General features: G+C 35.3%; 1 protein-coding gene across 8 annotated transcripts in view; it reads right to left on the minus strand.

Moving 5' to 3' along the window:
* The window catches only part of MARCHF1 (membrane associated ring-CH-type finger 1), a 1076407-nt gene that overhangs the window by 421439 nt on the left and 629513 nt on the right, over positions 1 to 25455 (minus strand). For 7 of the 8 annotated variants that reach the window (XM_056802855.1, XM_056802853.1, XM_056802852.1 and 4 more), the window contains one exon: positions 7999 to 8147. In XM_056802855.1, the coding sequence (XP_056658833.1) occupies positions 7999 to 8109 (111 nt within the window). In that variant the 5' untranslated portion in view covers positions 8110 to 8147. Of the gene's footprint in view, positions 1 to 7998; positions 8148 to 17589; positions 18576 to 25455 lie in introns of those variants that run through there. The other variant, XM_056802858.1, reaches the window with a different exon arrangement.

Raw genomic sequence — 25455 nt, forward strand, 5'->3', positions numbered from 1 at the left:
CACCACCAGGGGAAAGACATTCCATACTTTTGCTTCAGTGGAGAGTAGATCCGCTGTCATTTTCTCTCATAAAGGACAACAAAATCAAAATGCACTAATCAAATTATCTCTGTAAATGACATATGAAAAGTGAATGGATGAATCTATGGAAACATATTCATTAAGTGCTTATTAAGTGCCAAACCCTGTGCTAACAACTGAGGAAGCAAACAGAAAAAAAAGCAAGATGACTCTACTTATATGAAGCTCATGTTGTCATTGGAAGATACAATGCCTTCAAAAAAGTCCCACTGTAGTGCCAGTGGAGAGCTCGAGAAGAAAATGGCAGAGCACTCCAGTATCTCTGCCAACAAAATCCCCAAAGGGGTCATAAAGAGCTGGACAAGACTTAAAAATAACTAAAGAACAAGAAATATTTCACAAGGAAGCTTCTTTGTGTAGTGGGAAAGAGCTATGTTCTCGAAGTCAGAAGACCAGGATTCAAGTCCCTATTTTGCCTGTACAATATATATGTGAAACTGAACCAGGTCACCTAACTTTTCTAGACTCTTGGTTTCTCATTGTAATATGAGATTGTTAATCCCTGAATTATTTTTCAGATGGGTACTACAAAAAATCACTTTGAAAATCATAAAACCCTAGCAGTATGAAATTAGAGACAGAATTCCTGACCTGCACTATGGTCCTGGCTCTGATGCTTCCTAACTATGAGATAGTTGGCAAGTTGCCTCTCTGAATCTCAGTTTTCACTATCTATAAAATGGGAGGGCACCCAGGTTCTCATATCTGCACTAGCTACCCTAAAGGATTGTTGTAATCAAAGTGCTTTGAAATGTTTGAAGTGCTATAAAAATGTGAGTTATGATTAATTCTGGTGGATGTTGTCTCATTCCACCTTTTCAAACTACAAGTAGAGAAGAAGGCTCATTATTAACAATTACAGCTATTCTGTTTAATAGCTATACATTCTGGTTATATCTAGGTGGTTATAGCTATTCTGATTTGCTTCAGAGACAAAATTATCCTAGAGAATAAGTAGGGTGGATGGAACTAGACTGGGAGGATTGTTTGGTTTTCTCCAGATATTTCTAGATTGAAGAGGATTAGTTGGATAAGATAGACATGGCACATTATGAGCATGGACTTGTGAATATGATGTCAATGACAAGATGTGTTTGAGTACAAGGCTACTTAACACACTCAGATCTTAGTTTATTAGTTCTTCTGAAAAGGCATGTTTTGACACTGGCTAATTGATGATCCAAACTTCAAGATATTGTTCCACTTTAAACTGTGCAATTAATTTATATTCTCCCTTGGTAAGAGATTTGAAGTCAGCTATTCTTCCATTTCAGTTTCCCAAGTGTTTTCTATTAATTCAGAGAGAACTATTTTTTAATTATTTTCTCTTTCTTTAAGATAAATTTCTATCTAAATGTTCCACAGTCTATTTAGGAAGCTTCCCTTTTTGGAAAGGAAGGGGTGGTAAAATCTTCACAGTAATGGCACCCATCTTGTAAAAATTTAGGTTGTTTTGATCGTGGTAACACTTAGGATAATAACAATAATAATTATGACAATTCATATTTTAGTGATGATTTTAAGTCTGCCTGGGCCAATGCAAAAGTTGGAAGATAAACAGACATTTTGTTCTCGAAACTTTTGAATGTTATTTATAAATACCCACATTTTGAAGGCAGCATAAGTATAATATATTACCATTTTTATAAAGGACATTTTATTTTTCAAATCCTGGCCTGTATTTTGACCACAGATATTATTGTAGAATTGTTGGCAATTAAAATGGATGGTCACTTTTATTTTTGATTATTCAAATGAATTTTCTATCAGGCAGATGACAATTTTATCAGTGCAAGAGGAATAGATCATCTATTACATTTAACAAAGCTTTGACAAAAAAAGAGGAAACATTCCCTCTCTTGCTCAATCCATGCTTTCTGTCACACTCTGGAAAACTTCCTCACCATCCCCTACCTGCTGACCTCCTCTTCTCAACTTGGAGACTTTTTACTGTTCACTTCATACATATGGGCTGTGTCCTTAATCGCCTTTGCCAAATCACATTCCTTTTTTCCTTTATACAACCTAAGATTCATCTTCTTAATAAGGTTTTCACTGATTTTACAGAATGTCAGTCAGAAAGTCCAATAATTTCTTCTTGGCTAAAGCACCCACCTCCTTAATTTCCATTTAATAATAATTCAATGCTTTGCAGCATTACCAACAATCCACCTGCCATCAGTAGGGTATGCACTCATTGCTATTCTAGTCCTGGTAACATATTCACATTGATTCATGGCATGAAACCACTTTCTAACATGGTTGTTTTTTAGGATCCTTGGAATCAGATTCTAATGAATGGACTAACCCTTTATGTTTTACATGGGCAGGTGTATATAAGAAAAGACAGAGGATTTTTCATATCATATAATCCAACTCTCCCATTTTCCACATGGGAGAACTAAGAACCAAAGAGCTGAAGGAAACTTCAATTTAATAAGCATTTGGCACGTACTTATGGCTTGAGGCTAAGGATATAAAGAAAAAAAAAAGAAATAGCTCCTGCTTTCACAGATCTTATAGGTTACTAAAGAGAGATGATATATGTACACTGGGAAATATCACCTTTGAATATGATTCAGATTTAGGACTTCATTAGGGTAAAAGGAAAGGAATAAATATTTATTGAGTACCTACTCTGTGCCAAGCACTGGGCTAATAAGTATTAATATTTGTCCATTTATAAATATAAATCTTAATAAAAATAAGTATTTCTATTTATAAATATTATTTCATTTATAACAACCCTGGGAGTCAAGTACTATTATAATTGCCATTTTATATTTGAAGAAATTCAGACAGTTAGAGTTTAAGTCACTTGCCCAGGGTCACATGATTAGTAAGTATCTGAAGACAAATTTGACCTTGGGTCTTCCTGACTCAAAGCTTAGCAGACTATCCATTTAGCTGCCCATCTGTTTAGGAAATTTACTAAGGAAGCTCCTAATTCTGATCAACAAGTGTTATGCAACTTACAGAAACAAATTCAGAGAATTTGAGATATGAAAGAGTTCTGGGGCCATCTAGTTCATTCCATATATGAAAGATATCCTCATTAAAAACATAACTCCCATTTTTTCATTGAGCCTTTTTCTGAAGACCCTCAATAAGGAGGTGGTGGTAGAATCTATCCTTCCATTCCACTTCTGGACAGGAGTAATCATTAGGAAGTTTGTCCAGATATCAAACCAGAACTCTTTGGACTTCTAACCATTGCTTCTGGTTCTGACTTTTCAGGACAAACAGAGAAAGTCTAATTCCTGCACATAATAGCCCTTCAAATACATGAAGGTCACTATCAAAGCCCCAAAGTTTCCCTTCTTCAGACTAATCATTCCAAGTTTCTTCAAATGGTATTAACATGACTTGAACTCAGGACCCCGCACCACCTAGATGCCCTTGTCTGGACACTCTCTACCTGATCAATGTCCTTCTTACAATATAGGACTCAGAACTGACAGAAGTGACTGTTTTTAGAGTTGGGAAAAGAAGATGAGAAAGTGTTCATATGAAAAGGCTGATGGTCTTTTTGCAAATGTGCTAGGGAAGAGCTTTGAGGGAAACAATTTCTCTGGGTCAAACCTGAGTTTGTCCTCATGTTGAGCATCAACTAATCTGGTTATGATACAATGGTCTTTGTTCATGGCCTTTTTACTTAAACTCATTTTTTTCTTTTATAGATGAAATTTTCTTAGTTCTTCCTGAAAGTTTTTTTTTTTAATTCTCCTTCACATATATTCTAGAGTATTTTACAAATGAACTGAAACTACGAAATACCTCTTGGTAAATATGGGAACAAAAGCTTAGACCCACTGGATTAGGATATTGAGAAGATGGAGATACCACTTACCATTCTCCAAATACATATAGCAAAGCTCTTCTCTTTTATTTACCTTGTGAATAAAGCACTTGAGCTTGGAGTCAGAAAGACCTGAGTTCAAATCTAGTATCAGACCTGGTAATTTTGTGCTATCCTGGACAAGTCACTTGACCCTGTTCAGTCTCTGTTTCTTCATCAGTAAAATGAGCTGGAAAAGGAAATGCAAAATCACCCTAGCATCTTTGTCAAGAAAATCCCAAATGTGGTAAATGGAAACAATTGTACAAAACCAAAGTGACAACTTGCAGTCACAATGCACTACCACCAATCACAAAGGACATACTTCTCGATGGTCAATTCTGACTATTTCCTCTTTCTATTTGGTGCTCTTTCTGGTTTCAGCTCCATGAAACAATCTTGCCTCCTAATTCCCCACCATACTATTAATCCAATTTCTGACACCACATCACTTAGCCTCCTCTCCTCTCTGATGGGAGAGCTACTGGTGAAGTACCAAAATCCTTTTGATGCCTTCCTTTATGAAGGTCGGAAATTGGAGTTTCTTAGCTCACTCCACTTTATATCTGCTGCACAGTCTTGTTTCAACTCCATAGAACAAGATAATCCTGTTCCACACTTCTCATATGCCATCTTTTATGTGTTTTCTCTCTTGATTGAAAACTCTTTGGGGGCAAGGACTATCTTTTTTATTTTTTATTTTATTTTTATTTTTATGAATTGGTATCCCTAGTGTAGTGCCTGGCACATAGTGGACACTGGATTGGATTGAATTAAAACAGCTTCTTCTGATTCTATCTTTAAAAAAAATCAACCGGACAATATAATTTGCCTCTTTTATTCCTCACTCTCTTGATCCCTTTTTTCCACTTTTATTATTTAATACTAGAACTGTAACTTGATTCAGTAAATTGCTCCAGGATACAGTTAGTAGGAAAATCTTCAAATACAATTGTGTCTTAATAAATTGAAGAGAGTCATTTTGCTTTGCTGGCAGTCCTAGAGAGCACAATTCTCTTTACTTTTCCCATTTTCTTGGTGAGAGTTATGAGAAAACTTACTTAGTAAATGCATTCTCTCAGGACCCCGAGGTTATGAATTTTACTCATTTTAGAAACATCTTAAAATCACTGAGTATATTTCTGAGATTCCAAAAAAAGGCTTTACAAAACACCTCAAAGAAATCTAATGTGTGTCCTTTTATGAAAAGTTATTCATTAAGAAGCCTCTATTGTCTTCCTATTCAATTGGCTCCATTCACTTCCCCCTAGAATTCAGGTTCACTACTCCCATGAGGTCTTAAGACTTCATGTCCTTTTTTTGCCATTGGAGAGGGATGATTACCCTGTTTAACATCAATGAGGGAGGTTAGAGAGCTTGATCAGTATCAGCATCATTTTATATATACTAGATATACTCTAAGTGGAGAACTATAAACAAACAACTTATATTTATTTGATGGAACAAAGCTTTGAGGATTGTTTCCCAAATTATTTGGGCCCTCATGTTTGGAGTTTTGAATCACATTGGTGGAAACCATAAACTGGTCCTAGAAATTTAGGGATATATAATAGCCCCAGGGTAAATGGAAAAAGGGATACTGAAATAATTAGGAAATTAACCCAATATTCATAAGAGAAAAATAATACATATAATTATTATATTTGATTCATACTTTATTCCTCCTAACATCCTCCTCAGATACTTCATCAAGACATAATGCTTCCCTGGAGTTGTTGAAGGTTACATGAATGAAGGAAGAGTTTTGTCAGAACCCAACATACAACACAGACTTTAAATATGTATTCAGGAAAGGACTATTTTCCAATAACCTAGCTGGCTAAGTTCATAAAAGCTCATCATCTACATACTGTTCATCAAGAGATGATGATTTTTCCCTCTGATAACAACTGATTAAGATGAGAGAGATTTTAATTTGTATCACTGGGGCAAGTGCCACCAGTGAGGAAATCATAAATCTTTTGAAGTGATAAAGAAGGAAAATAATTCTTATTTAATTTTTTAAAGGGAAAAATACCACTGACATCCACATTTTCCCACCAAAGACCTGTCCAAATCACAAGGACCAACAGAGATCTATACAACAGAGTTTAAAGGATGCTGATTCAGAAGAACATAATGAGCTTTAAATGCCCTACTGAAAAATCAGAATGGATCTGTGGCAGATGCTAGGAGAAAAAGCATGGATAAGTAGTCACCTACAAACAAACATGCCAGGATGACCAAATGAAGTTTTTAGTAAAGAGAATAATAGCTGGACTTGATTCAACTGTTGAATGGATCATAGGCCTCAGGGGAAAGTAAAGTTCATAAAAGTTAAAAACCTGTCCACGATCACACAGAAAGATGACAGTCATACTATATATTGAATCTTTACTCCCTGATTCCAAATATTCTCTTCTACTTTATATGAAAATTGTCTTTCACTTTATATGAAAAGATTTGTAAGTGGGATTTACCAAGAGGCTTAATCTTATAGAGTAAAAATGATATAATACTTTAATATTACAAATTATGTTATAATAAGTAGTTTTAAAAGAGGCAGGAAATGCAACTTCTAGTCCCTCATTTCCACTTACTAGCTGGGTGATTCAGCAAGGCGCAATTTCTCACATTTTCATCCCTCATTGGTGAACTGAGGATTATATGGCTTTAATTTCTTGATCTGATGAGATATGGGATAGAGCAGTTTTTCTCAAATTAATTTGGCTATAGATTTGGGATCTGAAATAAATCATAAAACCCAGAAAGTGGTACATGTCATAAGCAAGAGACGAGATCAGGTGGCCCATTGAAGTCCTCTAGATGAAGTGAATTGTTATATACTTTAGATTCTTTCCATCCTATTTTTTGACCAAGGAGGACTTATATAAAAGCCAGTCAGACATTGCTTGTGCAGTAAGAAATTAGGCAGCAGTTCTAAGCCCTAGATTTTATTTTTTAAGGAATAGTCCAGATAAATTCACACTAGAGTAATATTCAAGAATATACCTAACAACTTTCAGAGTTGTCCAAAAGAGCCACAGATCATTAATTTCTTCTTGTCATTCTTCATTTTCTCAACCTCCTTTCCATACCCAGACATCTAAAGCAGATGTGGTAAAGATTAGGCAATATTCGTTCTCATTTTTGTGTCATTTCTTTGTTTCAGCTACCAAAAGTCTGTTCTTCTCTTGTGGTTCCTGATCCTAACGATGGTTCTTAATGGCACTTTAGTAATGCTCTACTGAATATGACTATTTCATATACAACACTGGAAAATGTTAGATGAGTTCCTTTCCCCTTTTACCAAGGCTAAATCATTCCTAAACACAGAATTGCTAAGAAATATGTCAGGCAAAAGTCAAAGAGAACATATTTAAATATTTCTGTCATTAAAAGGGTAATCTGTCCTAATCACTGACAATGATGACTGCAGGGTGCCAAGCAAAGCATACTAGAATTAGAGAACATGAGAGTCTGGAATAGAGAGTTGGAAGTGACCACCTGTATCATCAGGTTCAACAAGAGGAGATGAGGAGAAGTGAAGAATATGCTTTCTTTTCACACCACATCTACAGTAGCAAAGTTAAGATTCAAGCCAAGATACTTTGACTCTCAAACCATTGCTACCTTCATCAACACACACACACACACACACACACACACACACACACAGAAATACCCATTAGACTAAAAAATTCAATTTTCCTCCTCTCTTTCTGTAAAATAATGTATTGAATAACAATAGATGCCTACCTCTTGGACTAAAGTTTATATGAAGATGAAGCCATTTAAAATTTTATTTTTCAGTCATTCAGCATTTTATTAAAATATTAAAAGAGGGAAAAGATATCACATATACAGTTGATTTTCTTTTCAGTCTTTGGAGTAGTTGATGAAAAACTTTTTATGTATTGCATTAATTCCTAGAATTAAATGTCACCAATGTCTAGTAAATGTGAACTCTCAAAGAGAAAATCCAAAATGTTAACAGTGAACAAAAAGAATTTGTGAAAATAAATCTTTTTCTTCATCTACAATAATGTCACCTTCAGAAAACATGCCTTTTCACTCACCAAAGTTGAATTTTGTGATGCATCAGGCAGATCTCCTGAGATCTCAGGTGTCCTCGTGCTATTTGGGATTCTGTGAGGGTTACGGGCTATCGCTTCACACCAGCCCAACATTTTCTCCTTCCACTTATCCCTTTTCAATTTCTGAAATTCTGAAAACAAATTATATTTCCTGAATCAGGTTAATTTATTTTGGTAGCATGTTTTCAAACGCATATCTTGGAAAAATGCCATACAGTATATATTCCAAGCAAACTGTAGGTCTTATACCAAATATAGAAAAACAGGAGAGAAGAATATGCTAGGTAACAATAAAAAAAAATACAACAAAAACAACTGTCCCTACTGATATTCTGATTTAGGGAAAGTTCTTGTACTAAGACTTTAGAAGTTATTTTTCAGGGATTAGGATGTAGCAGGAAGTGGAATTATTTTAAGAGGTAAGGATAGAGTTGCTGAAATACATGTATACTTCCATGACATCTTCAATCTGGAACAGCCTTTCTGTAAAATTCCTACAGATGCAGAGCAAATTGAACACAGGGAAGTGATAAAAGATGAATCTTTCCAGCAATGGAATCATTATGAACCTTTATAAAGACCTGTCAGAAAAGAAAGGAAGATTTTCAGGGCATGGTGGAGCCAAAATGGCATACAATATCCATTATCCATTCAGGAATAATGGGTGTCAGTCAGCATGAAACACACAGATTTCAGCTTTACATAAGTTCCCACTGTTTAGATTTTCCCATATTCTTAAAAAAAAAAAAACCAACATCCATAGTCATTGCTAATGAAATCCAGGAAACATTCTCTTACTTATAAAGTTTTATAGCTGACTTCTATTTCAGCACATCTAGTAATTTGAAATGCTATATTGCAGGTCTTTAGTTAACTACATTACACTGCCAATTAAATATCAAAAATAATGTGGAGTAATTATTTTTCACAGCATCCTAAGCAATTAGCAATCTGGAGGTTTATAACATTTCAGGGATTCAAAATAGCCCATTTCATAGCATTATGAAAGGTAACATAAAGAAAGGTTGCACTAACAGATTGATGAATTATTACTCTAAATGACAAAACAGTCTAGTTAAATGGATCTGAACAATGTAAATAGGGAAGTGATAAAAAATTTTCATGAAAAACAAGCCTGAGATACTCAAAGGAATAGCATAGATGGATTACTTATGAGGGCAGGCAGACAAATATGGGTGACAGGGGCTGGAGATGTGGAGGAGGAAAAGTCAAGAATAGCCAGTTATTAGAATAAGTCTTTTCTGTATCCAAGTTATGAACACACGTTCCCACAAAGACATTGCTTAAGATTTCATGCAAAACTCTTATCTAAGTAATATAAAGGCAGTGCATCCAACTCATATACAATGTAGAAAGTATTTCTGCATGCTCTTAGTGCAATATCTGAGTCACTCATCAGTTTTTGTTTCCTAAAGTATGCACAGAGTAAATGAAAATATGTATCTTTTGTTCAAAATGAAGGAGTGAAATAAGACAAAGTGTGACCCAAACTATCTAACTGCGTGTCAATAAATATTCTACTTTTAACTGGTTGGTTCCTTCTTCCTTATCAGATGTGGGGGGTCTTAATTTAAAAAAAAGTTTTGACATGATTTATGTTCTGAAAAATTGACAAGGTGATATTCATCATAATTGCGTGAGATTGTAAACACTTTTAAAGAAAGAGTGGTGCCATATCTATCTCTGTAACTCCAGTGCCTTGCACAGAGTAGGTGCTAAGCAAATGTTTGTTAAATTGAATGAAAAGACAGCATGAATTCAGAAACAATAAAGATTACTCTGTCATCAACTATTTCATATTCTGGCTCTAAAATCTATGTGGGTTTTCCATTAGCAAGAGTTTTTTTTTGTTTTGCTTTGTTTTGTTTTTTGCTTTAGATATTTAATTGTGACATAATCTGCCTTCTACTGCAAATGTAGAAGTTATAATTTTCATTTACCCAAGCAAGATGGAGGCCAGTAATATATAATGAACAACATGAGAATTTCTTATTTAGCCTAGAAAACATGGAGAATGATCCTTATATATGCTATCATATCAATCATTCTCTTTTGGATGCTTCACTTAATCAATGCCCTTATTGAAAAAGTTGTATCCAGAAATGAATACACTATTCTAGAAAAAAGTATGAACATTTGAAATATAGTGAAGACTATGGGACTATCCCCTTTTTTATTCTTTGCCAGAGTTATCAAACTTGAGGCTAGTGAGGGAGCCTCCAAAACTTTCCAGGACAGCCAAGACCACATTAAAATATAATTGGGAAAGGGTTAACAAAATAAATAAAAATATGACACAATATAGATAATACATATTTGTGGCTTTCTAAGTCAATATGAGATCTGCAGAGATCTATTTCTATTTGAGTTTGACAATATTACTTTAAACTATACCCTCTCAATGCAGCCCAAAATTACCAAATTTTTATTGATCACCATATCATATTGTTGATCTTATGTTCCTGACCTTTTCTTTCCTTCAACAAAACCTTTTGACTAGTTCTGCCTCCCACCCACTTTAGGGAGACAATATGGCACAGGAAAAGATTCCTTACTCTTCTGTTGGAAAACCTCAGTCCCTTGCTTCTGGCACTTATTGAAGGTCTTGTAAAAAGGAATTCTTTAATTTCTTGAATTTAACGGGGACCTGGAACTCCTCCTATCATAGAGATGTGTAAGGATTAACCAGCCCACACTGACAGGAAGTGGGAACTGGGGAGTCCCCTGCTGAGCCAACATCAGTTGTAGGCTGTCAGTTGCTGTCAGTTAGGAGAGTCAGTTGCTGACAGTTGGTGGGTGAGTTGCTGACAGTTAGGGATGGCAGTTGCAGGGAAATTGGTCATTGGTGGTTGATTGCTGGTAGTGTGGGTGGGCATTTAGTTGCAGGTATATAAAGGCAGGCCTGAGCTTACTGAGAAGGCTTTTGGCTTTAGCCTTTAAAGGGCTTTTTCTGGGATCTCTAGAGAGCAAGACATCTGTCTCATAGGCAAGAATCTGCTGCCAGTTGGCTACTGACAATTTGGACTGCTATAGAAAACTGATTGAAGGAGTAAGTAAGTGGTAGCTGTCTATTATTCTAAGGAGTTAGGTAGTTAATGAATCATTTATAGATAGTGTAGGTTAGATAGACCTGGTGTTTGCCAGACAAGAAGAAGCTATCATCAGAAGATAGTTAAAGGTAGTTATTAGGAATTTTAGATATCATTATGAATTTTAAGTATATTTATAGGGTTTAAGGTTAGTAATCTCTCTTTCCACTTTTCTACCTATCCCTCCTTTACTATATTCTTTTACTATCTCTATTTTAATTAAACTAAATTGTTAATTGTTAAAAACTGTTAGAAGGTTCCTTTTCTCTCTCTTAAAGGGACAATATTAATTTTACAACTCTACTATATTCTCATTAAAACTTAAATTATTAAAAACTGCTCTCTTATTTTGGCAAAACCCCTATTTTAACCCTTACAGTCTCTTGGCTTCACTTATAAAAAGGCTGAACTAGATAACCTCTGAGGTCCCTTTCCAGTATTTGTTTTTGTTTTCTACCAACAGAATGTAATTTTCTTGAGACAAAAGCCAAGTACAAGATTTTACATTTCTGTCTATTTAAATATGGCCCACACAGGAAGTATATGAACACAACTACAAAACACTCTCCATACACCTAAAACTAGACTTGAGCAAATGGAAAAACATTAACTGCTCATGGGTAGGATAAGCCAATATAATAAAAATGACCATCCTACCCAAACTTATTTATCTATTTAGTGCTATACCCATTGAACTTCCAAAAGAAATTTTTTACTGACTTAGAAAAAACAACAACAAAGTTCATTTGGAAGAACAAAGTATCAAGGCTATCCAGGGAAATAATGGAAAAAAATACAAAGAAAGGTGGCCTTGCAGTCCCAGATCTCAAACTCTATTATAAAGCAGTGGTCCTCAAAACAATCTGGTACTGGCTAAGAGACAGAAAGGAGGATAAGTGGAATAGACTTGGGGCAAGTGACCTCAGAAAGACAGTATATGATAAACCCAAAGATCCCAGCTTTTGGGACAAAATCCACTATTTGATAAAAACTGCTGGGAAAATTGGAATACAGTATGGGAGAGATGAGGTTTGGATCAACATCTCATACCCTACACCAAGATTAAGTCAGAATGGATGAATGACTTGAATATAAAGAAGGAAACTATAAGCAAATTAGGTGAACACAGAATAGTATACATGTCAGATCTTTGGGAAAGGAAAGACTTTAAAACCAAGAAAAAGCTAGAAAAAATCACAAAATGTAAAATCAATAATTTTTATTACATCGCATTAAAAAGTTTTTGTACAAACAAAACCAATGCAACCCAAATTAGAAGGGAAGCAACCAATTGGGAAACAATCTTCATAACAAAAACCTCTGACAAAGGTCTAATTACTCAAATTTATAAAGAACTAAGTCAATTGTACAAAATATCAAGCCATTTCCCAATTGATAAATGGGCAAGGAACATGAATAGGCAATTTTCAGTTAAAGAAATCAAAACTATTAATAATCAAATGAAAAGTGTTCTACATCTCTTATAATCAGAGAGATGCAAATCAAAGCAAGTCTGAGGTATCACCTCACACCCAGCAGATTGGCTAACATGACAGCAAAGGAAAGTAATGAATGCTGGAGGGGATGTAGCAAAGTAGGGACATTAATTCATTGCTGGTGGAGCTGTGAACTGATCCAACCATTCTGGAGGGCAATTTGGAACTATGCCCAAAGTGAGATAAAAGACTGTCTGCCCTTGATCCAGCCATAGCACTGCTGGGCTTGTACCCCAAAGAGATAAAAAGGAAAAAGACATGTACAATAATATTCATAGCTGGGCTCTTTGTGGTGGCCAAAAATTGGAAAGTGAGGGGATGCCCATCAATTGGGGAATGGCTGAACAAATTGTGGTATATGTTGGTGATGGAATACTATTGTGCTAAAAGGAATAATAAAGTGGAGGAATTCCACGGAGACTGGAACAACCTCCAGGTAGTGATGCAGAGCGAAAGGAGCAGAACCATGAAAACATTGTACACAGAGACTAAAACACTGTGGTATAATCGAACGTAATGGACTTCTCCATTACTGTCAATACAATGTCCCTGAACATTCTGCAGGGATCTAGGAGAAAAAACACTATCCATAAGCAGAGGACAAATTGTGGGAGTAAAAACACCGAAGAAAAGCAACTGTTTGACTACAGGGTTTGAGGGGATATGACTGAGGAGAGACTCTAAATGAACACCCTAATACAAATACCAACAACATGGAAATGGGTTCGAATCAAGGACAGATGTGATACCCAGTGGAATCGTGCATCAGCATTGGGAGGGGTGGTGGAAGGGGGGGGAGGAAAAGAAAATGATCTTTGTTTCCAAGGAATAATGTTTGAAAATGACTAATTAAAATAATGTTCAAATTGAAAAATAAAATAAAATAAAGTGCAAAAAATAAATAAATGGATAAATAAATAAATAAATAAATATGGCCCAATGTTCTAGATTGTCCAGATATTTTTACATGTTGTCATCTGATATTTTTGCTGTCTCTCCTACCTCTGGGCTATCATTAAACATGATTATCCCATCTATTCCTCTTCCCAAGCAATTGATAAAATATTTTAAAAGAGCAAAGGCCAAGTCTGGATCCTTGGGATGCAAATACTCTATTGCTTCTGTTTTAAAAAAAATAAAAAGCTTATTTCATCTTGAGATCTTCCTTTAGCCAAGATTGGCATATTAAACTACTCTTTAGGCTTGGTCATTCACCAATTCTGATTCCATCTATCTATATGTACCACCATCTAAGTCATCATCTCCTCATTTTATCCAAAAGAAGAGTGCATCTAGGTATCTGGCACATGCTTTGCTTCAAACTAGTTCAATTATACTGACTACAGTGTCTTAATGTAGCATCTAGTAATTCTGTCAAAAAAAGGAAATTGGGCTATTCTTTCATAGACCATTTTTTATGAAATCATATTGATATTATTTATGATAATCATTTGCTTTTCTAGACTTCCAATAAAGATTATTTTAATATAATTTTACCAGAAATCATAGTCAAAATCATTAGTGTATATATATATATTTCTATATATATATATATATAAACAAACCCTTACGTTCTGCCTTAGAATCAATACTATGTATTAGTTCCAAGGCAGAAGAGTGATAAGGGCTAGGCAATGGTGGTTAAGTGATTTGCCCAGGGTCACACAACTAGGAAGTGTCTGAGGCCAAACTAGAACCCAGGCTCTCTGATCTCTAAGCCTGTCATTAGCCTATAATTAACAGACTATGATACTCTTCTGTATTTTAAAAAATTAGAACTTTTGCCTTTTTCTCATTCTATAGTATCCTGCTGTTTTCCATAATTTTTTTTCAGAATACATTAGAGTGAATGGTTCAGTGATCATATCTGTAATTGTTTTAGTCCCTTCTATTTAACTACAGGTTACTAGATGATTAAACTAGTATTATAGTTTCACATAATAGAGTTTGAGTATAGTGACAAGCTAAACAAAGTTAGCTAGATTTTGTCTAGCTGTCACTCAAATTTGGTTTCGGCTTCAAATTATTCATTTTGATTGTCAGTCTTTAAATTCAAAGTTTACTTTTCATGGCAAAAAAATGAACAGAATCATAATCTGAATTAAGTTTTCTATATTCTCTCTATTTTCCTTATTGTTAGCCATTTTATCTTAGACTTTGTAGTCTTATCTTTTTTTTTTGCCCCACTTTTCCCTCATAAACCTAAGAAAATTCTTTCTATCATCCTTCATTTTTCTCATTTTGAGTTTTAGCTCTCCAGACATAATTAGTTTTTTTTCCTTTTTAAAAAAATCCTCACCTTCCATCTTAGAATCAGTACTGTGTATTGGTTCATAGACAGAAGAGTAGTTAGGACTAGATAATGGGGGTTAAGTGACTTACCCAGGGCCACCCAGGTAGGACTGAGGCCAGATTTGAACACAGGATTTCTAAGAATGGATCTCAATCCACTGAGCTACCCAGCTGCCTCAGGCTGTCATAATTCTTAAAAGATTTCTAGGTCACACTTTCATATGCATCATTCATTACTTGCTTTTATTTACATTTTCTGCCAATAGCTCTTTAAAATCTAAATTGTTGACTGAGTCCTCTGTGCTGCCATATTGGTACTTTTTGGGTTTATTTTTGTGTATTTGGGATTTTATTTTGAAACATTCTCCACTCCTGCAATGACTTCCCTATGAACATTTTAACATGGCATTGTTGGGAAAGGGTATGAATAGTGTAGATGAGAGAGATGAAGGAGACTCTGAATTTCCACTTTTTGAATTCCTTTGGAGACCATGTCCTTGGGATTTCTGTTATCATGCTTGGAGGCATGGCTCAAAGTAGAATGTCGAGGTAGCATCTTCTCTTCCTAGTGGAATTGCCTTACACTAAAACAGAAATAAGGGACAGAAATAATGTGGTTGACCAGGAAGAACTGAGAGTTTCTCTACTTGTGTTTGCTAAGTCTGTGAGGAGCAGCCCCCTTCTCATAGTTTTTCTCATCATCGTCTTGGACGTAGTCATTTACAATAGTCAGGAGGGTAGATAAATTATGAACATTTGTAATTAACCCTAAAGAACATAAAACTGTTAGTATCATTTGTAATTTATCAGGGAAGGAAAATGGTTTTTAAACATTAATGTTAATTACTATCTAACCACTGAACCAAACTAATATGCAGAGTTGAGAAGCAGCAATGAGCATCTTCTACAATGATCACAGGAAACTGAGGTTTAACTAAACTTAATTTTTAATATGCTGCCCCGAGCAGCTGTCTAATTTAATAAACAGAAATGTAATACATTCTCAGAGTTTCAAACTGACAGTATTTTAAAACTAGAAAAAATGTATAGGATATCTATTTCATAGGGGATAAAATGAAATTCTAAATCATACCCCATGAAATTTGAAAATTGAAATATACCAGAAGCAAGAATTATGCAAATGATGATCACTGTTCTAGCTTTTGTTGGCTTAATCTCCTTTAAGGATGGAAGTTATTTTTAGATTCCTTGCAGCACTTATCACAAGGACTTACAACTCTTTTATTTAATTCTACCAACTATTTGGTTTATTTGGCTCCTACTATGTGCTGGGCATTGAACTAGGATCTACAGATTTAAAGACAAAATTTCTGGCATTCGGGAAGCTTACATTTTTTTTAATGAAATGAAATTGTTAATGTTTAATTTAAACATTTTTTGAGCTATCATTTTACTGGAGAAATTCAACTGGGAAAAACCACATACACAGATAAGTCAACAGAAAAATTTTACAACATAGGTGATCAAGTAATATTCCCTTAAATAAAATGATAATAAAAACAAAAGTTCCTATTTAAACTATGACTACGTTTGTTTTTATTTTGGACCCCACTGCCATCCCAATTCACCTAATTTCAGTTGATTCATATGTCATCACCTCTGTGAAGGAGTATGATTGTTATTCTCCATTGTGGATCCTGTGCACACAAAGGCATGGTTGGAGTGGAAAGTGGTAATGGAAACCAGGAGAAAACTATGAGGAGTTTTATCTGAATATTTTTGGTATACTAAATTTTCAAAACATGTCTTGAGTTAATCCCTGACACTCCCAAAGTATAAAAACTGGGATTACTTTCTAATTCTCACTAGCCTATATGGATGCAGGTTATTGTCAAGGTCCAGTCTGGGCCAATAACAGATAGGCAAAACATAGAACATGGAAAGCCAAAAATTAAAAAAAAAAATTGTAACTAAAACAAATTGCTTCCATCTCTCTCTCTCTATACACACACACACACACACACACACACACACACACACACACACACACACACATATATGTATATGAGAGACAGGTATTTTAAAGAAAAAAAATAATGGATGGCATTCTAAGCCTAAGTTGTGGTTTTTTCCCTCCTTATTTTGATAAATAAATGCCTGTAGCAGAATGGCAAGAATATATTTTTCCCTGGGTTTTGTGACTCAAAAAAATGACTGAATTGATTTTGCTCAAACTTTCCAACAAAATAATCACCTCTGGGCAAATCTAAGTCAGGTTTCATGGGTATTTCCCTCCCCTCTTCACAAAGAAAATTTGCTGAGTGAATGGAGTCTTTAGGGTTTAATGGAAATGCCTTTATAGTGTAGACTTTGCTCCCATGCACAGTGAAATAGTAATATGCATTTCCTCAAGGGTCCATCTGCTATGGACCTAAAAGCTTGTGCATGTGGAAAGACAGAGAGCATGTAGGCAGGTAGAAGCTGGAAAGAAGTATTTTATGAAAACTGTTAAAGAAAACGACTCACATCTTTTGCAAAGAAGTGTTGGAGTGGAAGGCACTATTACTTTTGTAGGAAAATACATTGAATACACATATCCACTGTGAACAAAAATCTTCACAATTGCCTGGCCTATTAGAAAAGTCTGTTGTTTTATAAGGCATTTCTTACACAGTAAGCCTGATCTCAAAACACTAGCCCAAGCCCGCACTTACAGAAAATGGTCCCTGCAAACAGGCAGGTCACTTTAACCTTGCTGAGATGCCAGGATCTTGAGAGAAAGGGATGATTGCACGAGCATAGGAGCACTTCAGAAGAGATATGTCATTCCCTCTCTTGTCCAATTCTACACCAAAGAAATACAGCTATTGAATGAACTGGTACATAATTAGCATTGACAAAATATACACCTCTGATAGTGACTAACTTTACAATGTTAAATGTTCTGAATTGCTTAACTTATGAGTTACTTAATATTATCAGTACACAACGCAGGCTTGTCTGAAGGCTCCATAAACTCAGGTGTAGGAAAATTGCACGCTTCCAAAGTAAGTTGTGCCAGATCTGGCCATGCTGCTCCATTATGTTTTTTGCTCATAATATAGCAGCTTAGGGCACTTGATGCCTATAGTCAAATAAAATACCCCACCCCCATACATATACGCACATATGTATACAATTAATCCAGTTCCATGGATGGCTAATTAAATAGGAAATTACAGTAAAAATGAAATCTGATATGTCTTCTTGTAAGGAGGACTATTTAATTTCATCCAATCCCAAAGTTAAAAAGCCACAAATCAATGCATAAAGGACGTACTTAAATTCCACCATAATGTGGAAGACTTAATTTGGAGAGTCATAGCTATACTCAAAAGCATAAAGTATATATGATGTACAAATCACAGGGTGCAGAGTCAGCTCTTGCCATTGGTTCACTGGACAAATGGGATTAACAAGACATTTGCCACCCACATCTTTATGCAAAATGTCCATATATTATGAAAACCAATTTACCACTTTTGGAATTCTTCTCTCTGCCTGAGTATCACACTGCCAAATAGTTGTTGGTTCCATTCACTTGTATTCAGTGTCCCAGTGTCATGGTATAATACTCAAAAAGTCCTTTTCTACATATTATATACATAACAAAAAGCTCCAAGTATAAGAAGCCGCTATTGTACAAAACACCAAATCATCATAGCAAGTGCATAAAATTATATATACTATTCTTTTATACATCAAAAGCATACAAGATAAGCAGTTTTAAAAGGAAAAAAATACAAATGTGTGCAGCCCTTTTTGTAATCCTTTCTTTCAAAATGCTAAGTGCATCATAAAAGGCACAGGTAAAGAAAGAAAGAGAGAGCATTTGGACTGGAAAATGGCAAAGCAGTAAAGAGTCCTTTAATGTCAAGTAGGATTTCAGTGGCAAAGAAAAGTATGACATAGAAGAACACTATGGCAAACAAGGTGGTCCTGAACAAAAATACAATAGAAATACCACTTCAAACAGTTTGGTGGCTCTCCCAGAGTGTGAATTCTCTCCATCTATGGAGACAAACAACTTCTTTGTAACTTTATGTTGAGAGAATTGTCATGGTCTCCAAAATAGTGTGTGTCAAGTGATGTCGGACTTACTGACTGTAAATATGGTTCCCTATCCATTATGCCTCACCAAGAATGGTTGATAAACAAAGGGGAAGGTTTGAACTGTTTAGATCCAAATAGATATTTTGATTGTGTGTGGTAAGTATTTTAAAAGAAACAGCAATTCTATAATGTAATTTTTGGTACTTTAATTGGTATGGACCTAGATATTAGTGAATTAATTTAGGTAGCATTGTATAACCCACAAAGTTATGGCTTGTGCATGTGATAGAATTCTTTTGTGTCTTGAGAAATAATAAAAGAGATGGATTCCAGAAAAAAAAAGACAAGAAAGATTGGAATGAAATTATGCAAAATGAAGTGAGTAAAACTAGGAAAATAATTGATACAATAGCAATAATAATTTTTAAACCCTTACCTTCCATATTAGAATCAATACTGTGTATTGGTTCCAAGGCAGAAGAGTGGAAAGGGCTAGGCAATGGGGGTCAAGTGACTTGCCCAGAGCCAGATAGCTAGGAAGTGTCTGAGGCCAGATTTAACCTAGGACCTTGCTTCTCTAGGCCTGACTCTCAATCCACTGAAACATCCAGCTGCCCCCCCAGTAGCAACAATATTTTAAAGATAATACATTGTAAAAGCCTTTATAATTTTGATCAAAAAATGACTAACCACAATTCCAAAAAACTAAGTGAAATATGCTACCCATCTCCAGATAGAGAACTGAACAACTCAGAGTACATTTAAACTATTATTTTCTTTTTCCTTTCTCTTTTCCTCTTTTTGTGTACATAGCTAATTTGGGAATTTGTTTTGCATGACTATATATATATGTATATATATGTGTATATTTGTAATAGGCTTTGTTTTCTACCCTCTCAATGACTTGGGGAGGGGGAAGGAGAAGAGAGACAATTTGGAACTGGAAATATTTTTTAATTGAATAAAAACAACTAAAGATGATGTATAAATGATATATCACTAAAAGTATTTTTTAAAGTTACCTAGGTCTCTGTTTGGCCAAAGACTCCTTTGGAGACAATACTGAATTTTGATGTTCACCTTTGTTTTTATCAAGAGGGTAGAGAATAGAATTAGGGTTGACCAAAAGGCTTTCTTTTCTTTTCTTTTTTTTTTTAAACCAAACCAAGGGGAAAACACTTTGCAGATAATAACTAACTTTCCACACATATTTCTAGAAAATCTCTACATAGTGAAAAGAAGAAAGCCAAGACCGAATGGGAGATAAGATTTTGAGTAAACTTCAAGGGCTGGGGTACCTCCATCTTCCTTTGCTCCTTGATTCAGACCTGTCAACATTACTGCCATTAACATTCATTGCAACTAACATCTGCTAAACAGAAACGCTTATAAAAATTTAATATGTAATTAGACAACATCAATGACTTTTGAAGAGTTAAATAGTAAAGCCCAGGCACCCAAATTAACATTGCTAGAACAATGACTCCCAACAGACAAAAGAGAGGTGTGAATGAAAACTACAGGTGGAATGAGGACTCTCAGGTTTTAATTCCTGGGCAAAATCCAAGATCTCTGCAACCTGAGAACATGATCCTGGCTTGTCTGCCCATAGTGTTCCCATGACTGCCATAGAAGCAAGGGGGAAGCAATCTTTTCCCGCAAGTGTTTTGGCAAGAGGGTCAATTAAAACAAAAGCAACAAAGGCATCAACAAGTTGCAGTGGAGCAAAGGGAAGAGGGGAAGAGGGTGTGAGTGATAAAACTCAAGTATTGGCTTGGGAGTGATCAAGTATTGGCCAAGTCCAATTTAGGCACAAACTCTGCCTGGGACCATTCAGGGCATTTAATCTGTTACTTCTTGCTTCAATCCCAGATTCCACCAGATGAGAAAGACATAATCCCACATGACATGTGGCAATTTAGCAAACTGGGCTGCCACAGAGCCCCTAAAAAGCAAGACAAAGAGATGATCATGGGGCCATTGGAAGTCATTCACCTCTTTGAGGCACATCATTAAAGAGCCTTTCCTTAGACAAGAAGGCTCAATGGCTTAATAAGCAAATTTAACAGATGAATTACTCTACCTGATGAGAAATTAGGAAACTATTCTCATGAATTAGTTTGCTACATTTATCTAACTTTGGATAAGGTTATAATAACATTGTCCGCAACTTTGATACAGCTGTACACCCAGAGAGTGATACTGAATCCTCTGCCCACAGCCCACTCAGTGACATTAGTGCCCGCTGATTTCTTTTGGCAGAATGTGGGTACAATCAGTGGAAGGGATACAGGGGTCCAGCAGAATCAAGATGGGGTGGAAGGAATGGAGAAGAAAGGTCAGATTCTTTGTTCTCAAGGTCTTTACATATGTAAAAATGCAGGAAGGATCTGTAATTTTCATCAGCAAGGGAAACTGCTCTGGTAGGAACTCCAGTTCCAGATAATTTGGTAGCTATCTCTTGGGGAACTTAGGCTGTAAATCAGAGCTTGAACCCAGATCCTGAGTCTTTCCACTAAGCTAACTTGCCTCTGATTACCTTTTTTTTTTTTGCAGATGATGCTATTTTTAGACTGGGAGTCAGCTGGGTGGCAGCAATGAACATAAAGCATGGTCTTAGAGTTGCAAATATTTAAATCCCTCCACTGCTATATATGGGGAAAGTCTCTTCCATTTCCAGTGTTCTTAGTTCTATAAGTCAATCAAAATAATTTGTTTAGCATCACTATGAAACTAGGGCTGGGGATCCAAAGAAAAGCTCCTCCAAAAAAAAAAAATCAGACTAAGTTTCTGACAGCAACTACCTTTATTGATAGCAAAAGTTTATTCACCCTGGGGGCTCCTCATAATAATGAAATCTTATGTCTGCTCCCTGTCTTTATTCCCATGTAAGTATTATTCATGGTAAGCCCCCTAGACACCTTATGGTTAGTTCTAATGATAGAATCTTGCATTTGTCAATCAAAAAAGACACACACACACACACACACACACACACACACACATATATATATATGTATATATATATATATATATATATATATATATATATGGGATACACTCAAATGACACAATCCTTCTTTCTTACTGTTTAATTATAATTAATTTGAGGATGGGTGGGATCAAGTCCAGAATGATGATTTCATCAGAAATACCTGGTGTGGAAACTTCCTCTGGCATCAATTACCATCACTAACCCTTAGGGAGGCATTCAGGTTAAATAGGGAAATGAATAGAGAGACTTGAAGTGAGGAAAACCTGAATTCTAATTCTGCCTCAGATACTTATTAACTATGTGACTCTGGGCAAGTCACAACCTACCAGTCTTGTTTTGAAAATTGAATGAAGTAATCTATGGAAAACCCTTTACACACCTTGAAGAACTGTTCAAATATAAATTGTTATTTTTACTCATCTTCTTTGAGTTAGGGTATGTGAAAGATAAGACATGAAACTAGATTTTCCTAAGTCTAAGAAAGGCTCTCAGACTACTACCATATTTTCTGTCATCTTAAGGGGAAAAAAACTGATGACTTTTTAGGCATTGTAAGAAAATGGGAGAGGGAGCACTGTATGACAACTTTTAAAATATCCGTGCTGTATCCAAGTGCCCAGTTCTCCAAAATGCTAAGAGTTTCCTGCTTTTTGCCATTTCTAATAGGTCAGTAAACAACAGTTTCAGCAATATTTTCAAAAGATCTTGAAAGAGAAATACTTTTCATCAGAGAATTAAATAAAAAACATTAGAAAATTTAATTCAGTCCCCAACATGCTAATCCCACAGGGCAATCCAGCTTTGTGGTCTCAATTTCTCTTGCCGCTGTCAGAAGCAGTTTTGGCTCAAACTTAATAAAGGAACATTATAACAATGATTTTGTCTGCTACCTGCTTCCCAGGTGATTTGAGGGAGCCTAAGTGGTGTTTTACATACCCCAAGAGGGATATATTACTTAGAACTAATTTGCTTATAGGAAATGGAATCTGGAGGTGCCAATGTTAATAATCCATCTAATCTGAAATCAAGACCTGAATTCTTCCTTCAGGATTTTAGTCATACTGGGGTACCTTCAAAGAGAAGCAAAATGGGTCTGATTCGGGGGCAGGGGGGGAAGTCCTCTCTTTTACATGGGCCCTCAGAGAGATTCAAAATTGGACTTAAAATAAACAAAAGTGAGACTCAGCCTTGTGAAGTTCTATATGGGGATGATACCGTCATTTCCTCGCCTTATATAGTATGGTGGGAGGTTTCTCATTAGAAATCATAGCAAGGGTATTTTGTTCATAATGACAGCAACATGGCTTAGCACAGTTAAAAAATGCTTGTCAAGAAAGAGCCCAGGTAGATTAACAAAAATGTACTAGGGTATCACCTAGGTGACTTCTGAAGTACACAAGAACAGAGCGTCTATTTATAGAGCAAAGGAATTAATATTAAGAATGGCTAAATTTGTAGCATGTGATTGTGATAGAATACTACCATGTGGTAAGAAATACCAAACAGGTTAATTTTGGAGAAATATGGACAGACCAATATGAAATTATGAAGAGTGAAACGAGCTGAACCAAGAGAACATTACGTGTAGCAAAAGAAATACTGTTTGAAGAATGACTTGTGTATGTCCACCTCCAGAGAAAGAAATGATAAACAGAAATAATTAAGACGTGGTTTTATGTACACATCTCTTTTTTGTCAAATAATATTTTCTTTAATGGGGGGAGGCAAGGAACAAAGGGAGTTAATGAGGTATTTTAATGTAACAAATAAATAAATTCATTAATAAAAACTAATACTAGGTGAGCTGGTTCTATTCAGCCTACAACAATGATAATTTCATCAAATAATGGCTAAGTGCCTTCTTTTTCATGTCTTACTTTGTCATGTTTTAGACTGAGGCCATTAATTATAAGTCTTAGAGGCACTTAGAAACCCTTGTCCTGGGGGCAGCTGGGTAGCTGAGTGGATTGAGAGTCAGGCCTAGAGATGGGAGGTCCTAAGTTCAAATCTGGCCTCAGACACTTCCCAGCTGGGTGACCCCATGCAAGTCACTTAAAGCCTAGCCCTTACCACTCTTCTGCATTGGAACCCATACACAGTATTAATTCCAAGATGGAAGGTAAGGGGTTGAAAAAAAGAAACCCTTGTCCTCTAGAAAAATATTGGGGAAAAAAAGAACTAAGATGAGGTAGAATGGGGAAAAAGTTAATATAGCCATTGAAAGACTGAATAAGGAAATAAGATGGAATTATTACTTAAATAGAATATGGTGTATTCTTCAAGTCCAGCTTTATTCTCTTCAGGTATATATTTTGTATGTATTATTCTTTGAATATGGATCTAAAAAAAGGACAGAAAGTCAAGAAAATGCTTTTGGGAAGTGCATCTAAACAAACTGTGATACATAAAACTTAAAGGATTATCAATCTCACTAATAAAGAATGAATATGGTGATGAATATGATGAACAAAAGGATGTATATTTGAACCATTTCAAAAAGAAGTAATTAGAATCAAGAAAAGAACATCCACTGTACTTTCCATAACAAAAATGGAAAGATTAAATACAACTAAATAACTAGGACTGAATACTTTCAAATTATGATGATGAAGGCTGCCCAGAAAGAAAAAAGATAAGAAGAAATCTCTTTCCATTCCTTGCAGAGATGGGAGATCATGGTTCAGAACTCTGAGTATAATGTCAGATTTTTTTTTTCATATGTTGGATTGCTTTTCCACTCTCTTTTTTACTTTTTGTTGTAGTTATGGCTTTGAGGGTAAGGTAGGGGCTGATAAATTGTAAGCGTAAGTGGGTACAAAAAGAAGAGATCAATAAAATTTATTAAAATAGAAATTGGAGCTAGGATATGGGAATCATAGTAAACATATTTTGTATCTACTTAATATGAAAATTGTCCTCTATTCTCTTACTATATGTTACTATTCAGCTAATAATATGTAGCACATCTTCTTCCTTTCACATATGGGCTGAGGGATTACCTCGGGAATGAGTGATATCAAATCAAATATAAGAACAGGGTTATTTTAGACAGTTGATTAAACCACTAATTCAGAGACTTATAGACACTCAGAATAATTGCATTTCATTAGTCAAAAGGAAGACATTTGATACAGGAATTTGTTATTAATGAATTTAACCAAGCAGTAGTTAAAAAAAAGTAATTTAAATGAAGATGCTGGAAAGGAAAAATGGAGGTAGGTAATTGTATGAAATCAAATGTCAGATGGGATGGGATCCATTACCAGGCACAGTTGTTGAAACTAAATTCCAAATAAGTCAGCATAAGTGACATTTAATTCTGGTTCAAAATAACCCTGGGTGCCCCTGCTTTTCTTCGACCAATCTTTTTGTCATATGTAAAGTGGAATATTTCAGCACCTCTTTCAACAATAATATCACCTTGAAGTGAAGCTAAGTAGATTTCTCACCCAAAGGACACTTGGAGACAACGCTTGATTAGAGCAGAAATGCC

This window comes from Monodelphis domestica, chromosome 6 (genome assembly GCF_027887165.1).
Source record: "Monodelphis domestica isolate mMonDom1 chromosome 6, mMonDom1.pri, whole genome shotgun sequence".
NCBI classification, from domain to species: domain Eukaryota; kingdom Metazoa; phylum Chordata; class Mammalia; order Didelphimorphia; family Didelphidae; genus Monodelphis; species Monodelphis domestica.